At 37.9% G+C, this 11778-nt stretch overlaps 2 protein-coding genes across 4 annotated transcripts in view; one reads left to right on the top strand and one right to left on the bottom strand.

The window, feature by feature from the left end:
• The window catches only part of LOC107595851 (tyrosine-protein phosphatase non-receptor type 3-like), a 23715-nt gene extending 20446 nt beyond the window's left edge, over window positions 1–3269 (bottom strand). Inside the window, exons 1-2 of one of the 3 annotated variants that reach the window (XM_016286444.1) lie at window positions 2266–2798; window positions 2094–2173 (exon numbers count right to left, since the gene is read on the bottom strand). The gene's annotated coding sequence lies outside the window, so the exon portion shown is untranslated. Of the gene's footprint in view, window positions 1–2093; window positions 2174–2265; window positions 2799–2850 lie in introns of those variants that run through there. The other 2 variants (XM_016286450.1, XM_016286433.1) reach the window with 2 other exon arrangements.
• Window positions 3270–6467: 3198 nt separating this feature from the next.
• Window positions 6468–11479, top strand: LOC107595908 (serine/threonine-protein kinase Sgk1-like). The gene is made up of 13 exons (XM_016286501.1): window positions 6468–6707; window positions 7028–7076; window positions 7442–7496; window positions 7746–7786; window positions 7869–7926; window positions 8014–8097; window positions 8184–8315; window positions 8993–9105; window positions 9237–9456; window positions 9543–9698; window positions 9795–9884; window positions 10569–10767; window positions 11083–11479. Exons 1-12 carry the CDS (start codon window positions 6641–6643, stop codon window positions 10716–10718), a joined length of 1215 nt encoding a protein of 404 aa, XP_016141987.1. The 5' UTR covers window positions 6468–6640; the 3' UTR covers window positions 10719–10767; window positions 11083–11479.
• The last annotated feature ends 299 nt before the right edge of the window (window positions 11480–11778 follow it).

The raw sequence follows: 11778 nt of genomic DNA, 5'->3' as shown, positions 1-11778 counted from the left end.
GCCAGCAATAAATAACACTTTAATATCTAAAGAGTGTTCATGTGATTTTATACATTAGTAATGTTGGGAAATTAATAAATGCATAATAATCGTCATAATCGCAAAACCGTGATTATTCCTCAGACAATAATCGTACCAACAAAATCTATAATCGTGGAATCCCTACAGTCTGCCTGTTTTTAAGATCACACTGATTGCGGGAGGCACTTTAACTTTTCATAACATCAAAATGGTGCTGCATGCTATGAGGTCATCAACATGCAGAATCAAAACCGTCAGTTTATAAGCATTTGGGTTTCATTAACTCTCTTACTCATCCATTTCTCTACCTCATACACTTACACACTCAGTCACACTCTCTAGGTCTAAACATGTTCTCGCATTGTTTTTCACACTCTTCTTTTCTCCTCCCAGCACAGTCCAGGAATGTGGACTATTTTACTACCCAAAGAGACACGAAAGAGCGAGACAGAGTTTCACTGTTAAGGTTGAGTCAGAGAAACACTTTCTCCTTAAAACCATAGTAATAGAGTGAAATATACTGAAAATGTCATTCCTTATTGTTCTACACTGTCAAAGAGTGATCAAATGCAGATGTTGCGGGGGAGGTACAACAGTGTTTCAATGTTCATTAATGTTCTGTGGAAAGTGTATTTTATTTTGTATATTGCATATTTTATGTTATTCTGTCTTGTCACTGTGTTCTATATACATACTTTATATACTTCGGAGCCAAACCTGTTTTCATTTGTAAAAACAATACATAAAGTAATGTTTTAATACTATACTAAATGCAGTTTTCAGTTTGGTTTGGTCGACATTTATCATTTTTATAATTAGCTGTACGCAGAAACAACTTGACTGTGTTTCTTTACACAGTCAAGTTAAGGCTGATCTGTGCCTGCTTAAAATTGAGTGCAAAGATATGATGCAGCACAAAAGCCTAAATTATGCCTGCTCTGACCCCTAGTATCACAATATACAGTTGTAGTTGCTGTGTAAATGCACCTCTGATCAGTATTAAATAGTCTGGGTAAAGACACTTAAATGCCACTTCAGAAGCGCTTCTGTGCCACCTTTGAGGTGTACATTTGGCATAAGTCTACGGTATGTCCCCATTTAAGGCGTCTTGACATCGCCAAGTTAGGGCTGCTCTGTTCCTGCTCCAAATTCAGCGAAAAGACAATGCCGTACAAGAAGCATAAAAATTATGCATGTGCTAACCCACCTCAACCCTAATATCAAAGTATACAGTTGTAATTGCTGTGTAAATGCATTGATGCCACCCCTGAGCAGAAATAAACAGTCTGTATAAAAACACTTGTCATTTCAGAAGCACTTCTGTGCCACAGTCAAAGTGTAAATTTGGCATTAGAGAATAAAACATGAGTGTATATACTGTATATACAGTATGTTGCTGCTTTTGTATCACAATATACAGTTGTAGTTGCTGTGTAAATGCACCTCTGATCAGTATTAAATAGTCTGGGTAAAGACACTTAAATGCCACTTCAGAAGCGCTTCTGTGCCACCTTTGAGGTGTACATTTGGCATAAGTCTACGGTATGTCCCCATTTAAGGCGTCTTGACATCGCCAAGTTAGGGCTGCTCTGTTCCTGCTCCAAATTCAGCGAAAAGACAATGCCGTACAAGAAGCATAAAAATTATGCATGTGCTAACCCACCTCAACCCTAATATCAAAGTATACAGTTGTAATTGCTGTGTAAATGCATTGATGCCACCCCTGAGCAGAAATAAACAGTCTGTATAAAAACACTTGTCATTTCAGAAGCACTTCTGTGCCACAGTCAAAGTGTAAATTTGGCATTAGAGAATAAAACATGAGTGTATATACTGTATATACAGTATGTTGCTGCTTTTGCAGTATTGTATGCAAAACATTCATGTCAATAACATACTATGTAATTTGAGAAAGAGAAATAGTGAGAGGCAGTGAATTTGATACAGACATAAATATGTTGTCCTATGGAAAAACCGTGTTATTTAATACTAACATTATGACAATTCATGTTAAGAACCTGCAGTTATTTCAAATTAAACAACATTAAATCACTTTTATTTTCAGACCTTACCTTACAGATCCTGATCGCTCTCTGGGACTCTTCTGCAGTTGCAGAAGTTGTATCTCTGAGACCAGGGAAATTATAGTGACCTAACACAGACGTTTATCAGGTTTTGTTTCACTTTCTGACTAAATAAAACACACTTCAGAAGTCTAAAGTATATATCGTTACTTTCACTCACGTTTGGGAACGGTCTGGTGAGCATTAAAAGTTAATGTTTACCAGTAGCTCAGTTGGAAAGCGCTACACGCTCGAGCTCACTTTTTCGAGACGCGATATTTACGAGGTAGGAAGTGTAATTACTTCAGACCATACTTAAAAACAAAGGCCTTTCCGACTCTAAATACGGCAATGTAAAGGAATTGAAACACAATAGCAAGATTGGACATTTCAACACGAGAAACAAGCGGCTCAAAATATCTGTGAGAGAGACACCCGCTTTTCTGGGTGTGACGTCTTACGTTTCTGACTCAAGTCCACGCTGATCCGCTCGGTCTCCGGTTCTGTCAGATCTCAGAACCGAACTGTCACGAAACCGAACGAACAGCCCTACACCAACATTTGGGCTCGAATAAATGTTTCGGATTAAACGGAACAACAAGTTTCGGAGTTTATCGCGATATCTCCCAAGAAGAACCATCCAAGAGTGACAGATGTGTCGTTTTTAAAGCCAAATATACGTCATTTGGCATTTTCCTTCTCCAGCCCACAAATCTGGAGTCCAAACGGGACACTTCCACAGCATAGAAAAGCGTCAGAAAGTTACCTGCTTGAGGTGCTGTCAAAGTCTCTGCGACGCTATAGGTGCTTATAGTTCCCGTGATGAGAGAAAACTTTCCATGTTACGGCGATCATGGTTGCAGGTGTTGGTAAACTTCCGGATTATGTTTTTTTTTTTCTCCGGTTTCCTTCGGGAGGGCAATCACGGCGTCACTGCGCTCAACACGAGTTCAAGATTGATCGTCAACATGTAGCAAATTATTATGTTTCCCTTCTTACTGATAGTGTGTTTACAACACGTTTCACAAATGTCATGATGTGCATGCGATTGTCAACCCACGTATGGACACTTCCGAGTTTGCACGAGCCTTGATTTCTAGGCGTGATTCGTGCTGCGCGTGAACTCTCAGGAATTCCAACGGGTGTGCGCGCAGTCTCAGGTGCGTGTGCCCGCCGGTTTAGGGCGCTGCCTCCCCCGAGTCAATACAGCACACATGAGTCCAGGAAAACTGCATGCAAGCTGGTCTCCCAGCCTAGGTAGGCTGGTTTTAAATGGTTTTAGGCTCCCTTCAGCTAGTCAGGGTGGGAGACCAGCTGGCCACCCTGCTAAACACCAGGCTGGGAGACCTGCTAGCAAGTGGTGGCCAGGGGTGGCACCGGCCCAGGTGCCCCCCCTACCAGATGTCTTGCCATAGGCTTGTTTTTAGTAAATTTCTAACTGCATCTGGCAGTGGCGGACCCCTAACCCCCCATTTAAAATGCTCTAAACACGCCCCTGCCTGCTAGATCATAAAATGTTCAGAAAACAGGCGGATGACTCTCAGGGTTGTCATGTTGGTATATAGTCAAATGACTCCAAATGTGACCTGGACCACAAAACCAGTCATAAGTAGCAGGGGTATATTTGTTGCAATAGCCAGCAATACATTGTATGGGTCAACATTATTGATTTTTCTTTTATGCCAAAAATCATTAGGATATTAAGCAAAGATCATGTTCCATGAAGATATTTTGTAAATTTCGTACTGTAAATATATCAAAACAACTTTTGATTTGTAATATGCATTGCTAAGAACTTCATTTAGACAACTTTAAAGGCGATTTTCTCAATATTTGGATTTTTTTTGCCGATTTTCAAATAATTGTATTTTCAAATAATTGTATCTCAGCCAAATATTGTCATATCCTAACAAACCATACATCAATGGAAAGCATATTTATTCAGCTTTCAGATGATGTATAAATCTTAATAATAAAAAAAAACTGACCCTTATGACTGGTTTTGTGGTCCAGGTTCACAAATGGGAATTAATGGAGCTTTTACTCATGATAAATTCGTTTTTTTTTTTTACAAGTTGGACCATAGAAACTAAATTTTAAGGACATTAAGCCACTTTGTTTGCACTTGATTCTGGTCTTGCAACAAGACAAGCAGCTTAGATTAAAAAAATATACAATGACGTTATTGAGGGTCTTGTGCAGTGTAGCTCAATATGACCACTTAAACGAGGCACCTCATGTGGCTGTGATCAGGCATTGAGTTGATTTGGGATGTGCCACAGCTACAGTGTGATATCTTATTAGTTCTGACAAATGTGTGTGGGTGTCCATCAGATCACTCACAATTTGTTTCTAGATTGTTAACTGTGTCTCCCAATGAGAAACCATTAGGTAATTTGACAAAGATACATGGATCTGTGCATGTGTATTTGTGTGTCCTAGTGTCATCTTTCTGATTCGGAAACTAATCAGGGCTGACTGTCCCTTAACCTTCTTCTTGCCAAATATAGATTTCTCTATATCCCCACCCCTCTGTGATATCAGAGAGATCAGTGAATGTCTTGGAAGGTATAGCCTTAATAAATAATTGGGTGTTGCCCACATGTGATATTTCAAAGCGAGTACAAGGAAATGAATGAGTGTCAAACCAATTAAAAATCCCAGTGGATTATTAAAGAAAAACATTTGAAATGTTAGGTTGGGTTTTAGGCATGCAACTTGATTATAGACATATTAATAAGTTATAATTAAATGTATTTTTAATTTATATTATAATTTATCATTTAGGTTTAGGAACTAGAGGAAATAAAGGATCACACACAGACAAAAATCTTGGTCTTTAGACACTGGGGTGGTGGTACACACAAAATATGAATATTAAAAAAATAAATAATTAATATGTTTATTATATAAAAATTATATAAAGTTAAACAATAAATACAGAATAGGCCATAGAAAACAACTGGTCTATCAACTGGAAAAACACTACAGCAGTACTAATTTAATATTACAATTTTTTTAACGTATTAATCTGCAATGCGTTCATTTATTTAGGTACTCTTAATTTCTCTTATTGCTTTCACTGGGAATATTGGTTTTCAGAATGGTCAGTCATACAGCATTGCAAAATATATTTGACTGCTGAATGCAGCGACTGACGAATCTGAATCAAGAATTAGAGTGTGCTGTAATAAAACATGTTATTTTACTACAACTTCCTTTCAAGAATGAGAGACAACAGAGTTTCCCCATTTCAAAGGTCAAAAGTTATTTTAAACCGACACTGACATGAACCCTAACTGTAACAGTATGACATAACAGTCTTGACAATCTTCATACATCTCTCTTCACACATATCTTCTCTGATTTTAACTTCCCTCACCCTTTTATCTTTCGTTGTGTAATCTAGTCTAGCGTTAATCCGATATAATCTATCAATTAATCTAGTGTTGGTATCATGCTTTATATTACAGTACGTAAACCAGTCTTTAGTGTTATATAGCCTACCTCAGCATGCATGTGTAACAACCTGTGCTTATCTTCAACTGTTGTTGTCATTGCATTGAGACACTATTAACAGACACTATACTTGTTCAGGTTGCTACATTTTCAGCATTAATGACAAATGCATAAGCATTAATGTTTCTGTGTTTTGCATATGTGCATTTGGCTGTGGTGACAAGCAGGCATGTCTGTTATGTAACCTGTAAAGTTGGCTGATTGAGAGGGTTAACATGCCAACATGGCAATAAGATAAAACTATACTTGTTCAGGTTGCTACATTTTCAGCATTAATGACAAATGCATAAGCATTAATGTTTCTGTGTGTTTTGCATATGTGCATTTGGCTGTGGTGACAAGCAGGCATGTCTGTTATGTAACCTGTAAAGTTGGCTGATTGAGAGGGTTAACATGCCAACATGGCAATAAGATAACTTTTAATTTATTAGGAGCCTAGACAGGTTGATGAGGGTTCCCCCTTATGTATCAAAAAGTAGGATATAGTTAGCTATCCAAGAACAGTTATGAAACCCTCCAACCACAGGCCAACCCCATCAGTGCGAAAAGGAATGCATGTCCTGTCAGTAATTTTCAGTGAGAAGCTGAGGTTCCTCTCGAGCAACCAATATTGTGCAAAATTAGTGTTCAATACGATATCATTCGAGGTTGCTATGGTTACCTCCTCAAGAACGCGACTTCTTCAGCGTCTATGTAGCGCGCTCTAACAACCCTGTACGTTTTGTGGCAACTGAAATGTTGTTTACAACGTTTTATATTTCATTTAGGCTCAACCTTTAAGGAATTCATGGGATCGGAGTCGGACCCAGTATGATAAAGAGAGAGGCGCTGTCCAATTAAGCAAGAGTCTTATGTGTCGAATAACGGGAGTAGTGGCGTCACAGCTGTTGGGAGGAAACACGTGTCCTGCAAAAAATAGCCGGTCACGGTTCCCCTCATGAAGCAGCGCTCAACCAGAGCTGACCGGTAAGATAACAGACTACCGACGGACTCACAAGTCACAGCTGTCAATCAGGTCTGTCCTTCTCGTCGAAAACATGGTGAAAAAGGCTAAAAGTCCCGTCACTTACGCAAAAATGAAGGGAATCGTTTCATATTTTACAGGTAAGCTCAAATACTTGGCTATTCCTCAAACTTTAATAAAAATGGACATCTTGAGATTTTGGGTCAGATATACCACAGAACGTATTTGCCTCAATAAATTAAATGTTTTAATGTATAGACTACTAACACTTCTATCTATCTAATATATACTAGGCCTATATCTATATAATATATATGGAAATTTGATTCTTTTTAAATTTGTAAAGATAACATTTTTTTTTAATTACTATACATATTTGAACACCCTAATAAGGGTTGTTCTGTGTCCACTATATGAAGATATTTCACTAATTAAAAATTATTTTGTTTTATTTTGTCAGCGTTAATTAAGGACAAGAAGTTCCAATCCAGCCACCCTATCTATCGACAGTGAGTTTCGTCCTAGTCATCATTTTCCATTGCATGAGCTAAAAGTGAAGCAGAGCATGGCTCTGTATGTGTTCCAGTACAGAGTTCAGAAGATTGACTCATTATTTCAGCAAAGATCAGCTGAAAAATCAGGAATGACTTTAGTCCTTTGCACTACGATGGCATTACAGATTGACCACAGTGTGCTTTAAAGACAATGACCTACTTATAGTAACATTCCAAAGTGAAACCAGTAGCCAAGTGCTGTTCCATATAGGTGTTGAATGACTTTGAGGCAGTTTTAGGAGAATACATAGACATAGAACTAAAGCTTAACATTTGTCTAAAGTACTTGCACTTTTCTGATATGGTTTCTTTCATTCCAGGATGGATTTCTTGCGACCTGAGGGAAGTCTTTCTGAAGATGACGGAGCAGCAGCTGTAAGTGAACTTTACAAGTTCATGTCCACTTGTGTGTTCTTGGCCTACATACAGATTAGCAATATCCTACTTTAAGTATTAATAAAGGTCTCCAGTTCTTTCAGAGACATAAGATTTGAGTTGCTGTACTGGTTGACCTACAGTAATCTATAGATGTAACAGGAAGTGGAGTGAACTGTGCTGTGGTTTCATATGTCACTGGAGTAAGCTGCTGACTCGCTCTCTCTCTCTCCCTGATCTCTCTCCCAGGTTTGTTATAGTAATCCACAATCAGAGGAGCCACAGTCTCGGTAAGCGGGTGCTCAGATATGAAGCTATATGGACATAAACATATAGAATTACATATAAATATGTATTTAAATATGATTTTAGGGTATCTGTGGCTGATTTTGACTACTTGAAGGTGATCGGGACAGGAAGCTTTGGCAAGGTATTATGTTTATAGCGTTTCACTCTGCTTTATATTTCTTTAATGTATGAATATTGTTTGAACCTTTCTTTGATTGTCTGTACTCAGGTGTTCTTGGCCACACACAGGGAAAATGGCAGATATTACGCAGTCAAAGTTCTACAGAAACACATCATCTTAACAAGGAAGGAGGTGAGTATGACTGTATAAATATGTGAGTATAATTATTTGATTCATAATGTGTCAGTGTGTATTCACTGTGTTGTTTTTTTGTACAGGAAAGAAATGTCATGTGTGAGCACAGAGTGTTGTTAAAGACTCTTAATCATCCATTCCTGGTGAAGCTCCACTTCAGTTTTCAGACTAAAGACAGACTCTATCTAGTGCTGGACTATGCATGTGGAGGAGAGGTATGTTTACTTAGCTACTAAATAGGGACATTCCATAGAATGTATTTTTTTGTTTACTGCTAGTTATAAATACTACAACCTAACCCTAAATGTTATGCATTTGTTTTAATTGTGTGTGTATATATATATATATATATAAAAAAATTTGTGTGTCAGATTTAGCTTACTTCTAGGTACACATACACAATCAAGTACAGCACAGCTTTGCATCTGGACTTGTTTATGGTGATAAATTCATATATAGTTTCAAGTCAGATGTCAATAACCAGATTACCCAATCAGAACTTTATAATTGAGCTACAGCTGGTTTTCAGATTTTATCTTTCTGTCCGAATATACAAGACACAATGTTTAATTAAATATTGAATTGAAAAATCACACATCACCTCTGTTAGATGAAAAACAACAACAACGAAGCCAATTGTAGTGGACAAACTACAGTCGCATTATCTAGGTCCTGTTAGTCCATCTTTGCAAACCCAGACTGGTACGATTTCAGGACTAAAGCATTTATAGGACATAAGGAATGATTGATTTAGTCCATCTGAAATTGAACTTTTAAAGCAGCTGTTTTCAACCAGGGTCCGCAGGATGACTTTAAATTATTTATGTGTTTGTGGCAAATCCAAATAGTACTGATTTGCATGTATTAATGATTGTCTATGTCATTTTTGCAGCTTTTTTACCATTTGCAGAGAGAAGGAGTGTTTGGAGAGCCCAGAGCCAGATTTTATGCTGCTGAGATGGCCTGTGCTTTAGGATACTTACACTCCCTGAAGATTGTCTATAGGTACCAACATTCTGAAATATCTGTGCCTCTATAATGCAGATAAGCCCATTCATATGTGCTTAGTGAGAACAAAATGAACACTAACTTCCAGCAGATTCGCAATGATCCATCTCTCTCTCACATGCTCACAGAGACCTGAAACCAGAAAACATTCTGCTGGATTCTGCAGGTCATGTGGTTCTGACCGACTTTGGCTTGTGTAAGGAAGGAATGAGTGGACGTGGCACCACCAGAACCTTTTGTGGAACGCCAGAGTACTTAGCACCTGAGGTTCTCCTGCAGAAGGAGTATGACAGGACTGTGGACTGGTGGGGTTTGGGAGCTGTTCTTCATGAAATGCTCTATGGCCTGGTAAACAAAACCTCCGAATGAATGCTCATTTAAATAAATAATACAAGTAGACAGGTGTGTTTTACACCCACTCTTTCTCATTCCAGCCACCTTTCTACAATGCAGATCGTCTTGAGATGCTCAGAAATATTATTTATCAGCCATTGGTATTAAAACCCGGAGTGTCTAGTGCAGCCAGAGATCTGCTGATGAGACTGCTAAACAGGGACAGGGCCAAGAGACTAGGAGCAAAACGTGACCTGGTAACCCAACAAGCACACACACACATTCACGAACAATCTGAAATTCATTTGTCTTGTGAGTGGCTAAATGTCATTTTGCCCTTATTTGGCTTTTAGACCGAGCTGCAGTCTCATCCATTCTTCTCATCTATTCATTGGGATGAACTTGTTGCAAAGCAAATTCCTCCTCCTTGCGTTCCCTTATTGGTGAGTTTTTTTTATTTATGTATTTGTTGTTTAAAAGGGATTATTTATTTTCCTTTATTAAACTTTTTTTTTGTCCATACAGTAAAAGTCAATGCTGGTTTTCACTGTATGGACAAAGACTTTCTTCAAAATATATTTTCTCTCTCTCTGTAACAATCTGAAATTCATTTGTCTTGTGAGTGGCTAAATGTCATTTTGCCCTTATTTGGCTTTTAGACCGAGCTGCAGTCTCATCCATTCTTCTCATCTATTCATTGGGATGAACTTGTTGCAAAGCAAATTCCTCCTCCTTGCGTTCCCTTATTGGTGAGTTTTTTTTTATTTATGTATTTGTTGTTTAAAAGGGATTATTTCTTTTCCTTTGTTAAACTTTTTTTTTTGTCCATACAGTAAAAGTCAATGCTGGTTTTCACTGTATGGACAAAGACTTTCTTCAAAATATATTTTCTCTCTCTCTGATTTATTTTTTAGTCCATACAATGAAAGTCACTGGGGTTCAAACTGCTGACTTTCACTGTATGCTCAAAAACATTCTTCAAAATATCTTCTTTTGTGTTCCACAGAAGAAACAAATGCATACATGTTTGGAACAACGAGAGGTTGAGTAAATGGTGTGGGAGACGAGAGATGATTTCATACAGATAACATGTAAATAATTGATTTGTTTACATGTCTGTATTTCAGTCTGGCCCTGGTGACCTCACAAACATTGACCCTCGGTTTACAGAACTTCCTGTTCCGCAGTCACTAGGAGCATGCGAGGAGTACGGAGCAACCTTTCCTGGCTTCACCTACATCAATGAAAACATTCTCTCACTGACTCGTGGACATTAAGACAGAATTCTGTCAGACCAATAGACATTTTGTCTGAACATGTTTCTAACCACAGAAGAAACAAATGCATACATGTTTGGAACAACGAGAGGTTGAGTAAATGGTGTGGGAGACGAGAGATGATTTCATACAGATAACATGTAAATAATTGATTTGTTTACATGTCTGTATTTCAGTCTGGCCCTGGTGACCTCACAAACATTGACCCTCGGTTTACAGAACTTCCTGTTCCGCAGTCACTAGGAGCATGCGAGGAGTACGGAGCAACCTTTCCTGGCTTCACCTACATCAATGAAAACATTCTCTCACTGACTCGTGGACATTAAGTCAGACCAATAGACATTTTGTCTGAACATGTTTCTATCGATGTTTAACTTAAGCAAACTCTGAAACACAGTTCATTTTTATGTTAGCAGGACCAATGCTTTTGCACGAGACTACAAAGTCTCTATTAAATGTGACTGTGTTTTTTTAACACTCATTATTTAATTCCCTTTTTAGCCCTATTTGATAAAAAATATATTTATACTGAAATACAATGATTAGTGGTGCTCTAACAATACTGTGATGAGATGAAGTGAGACTACAGGTTGCATCAGATGTTGGATTGTAAAAGTTGAGATGGAATGAATATTAAATCTCAGTGTTAATGAAATTGTGTATAGTATTCAGATGGCATTGGTTAAATGTTTTTGATGAAATTGTATGATCAGTAAAAGAATGTACATTTTTGGAGGAATTGTGGAAACAATTAAATTATTTTAAGCAAATGCGGGGTTATGGAGTATCATTATCATTATGGAGTTTCATTATAAATGGTTAATGTCTCAGTTAACATGTTTTAATTAAATTATCAAAAACTTGCATGCTTACAATTCAGAATTGTGCACAAGCGCTGTAAGTTACTGTAAATCGAGACCTGAATCACGAAGTAGCATCTGGGTCACGAAGTAGCACACAGTTGTCATCCACAGACCACTGGAATTTATCATTTGCGACTGCTTTGCGGTGTTTACTGGCATTTTTATCATGTTTTGCAATGCTCTGCTGCCTAAATTTG

Source organism: Sinocyclocheilus grahami, unplaced genomic scaffold (genome assembly GCF_001515645.1).
Source record: "Sinocyclocheilus grahami isolate Dianchi unplaced genomic scaffold, SAMN03320097.WGS_v1.1 scaffold11.1, whole genome shotgun sequence".
NCBI classification, from domain to species: Eukaryota; Metazoa; Chordata; class Actinopteri; order Cypriniformes; family Cyprinidae; genus Sinocyclocheilus; species Sinocyclocheilus grahami.
Note: the sequence above shows the minus strand (reverse complement) of the source record. Positions and strands in the feature narration are given on the sequence as shown.

Coding starts and splice junctions, on each gene's coding strand:
- LOC107595908 (XM_016286501.1), top strand. CDS start 6,641: ATGGTGAAAAAGGCTAAAAGTCCCGTCACTTACGCAAAAATGAAGGGA. Junction 7,787..7,868: donor TCAGAGGAGCCACAGTCTCG/GTAAGCGGGTGC, acceptor ATATGATTTTAG/GGTATCTGTGGCTGATTTTG. Junction 8,098..8,183: donor TCATCTTAACAAGGAAGGAG/GTGAGTATGACT, acceptor TTTTTTGTACAG/GAAAGAAATGTCATGTGTGA.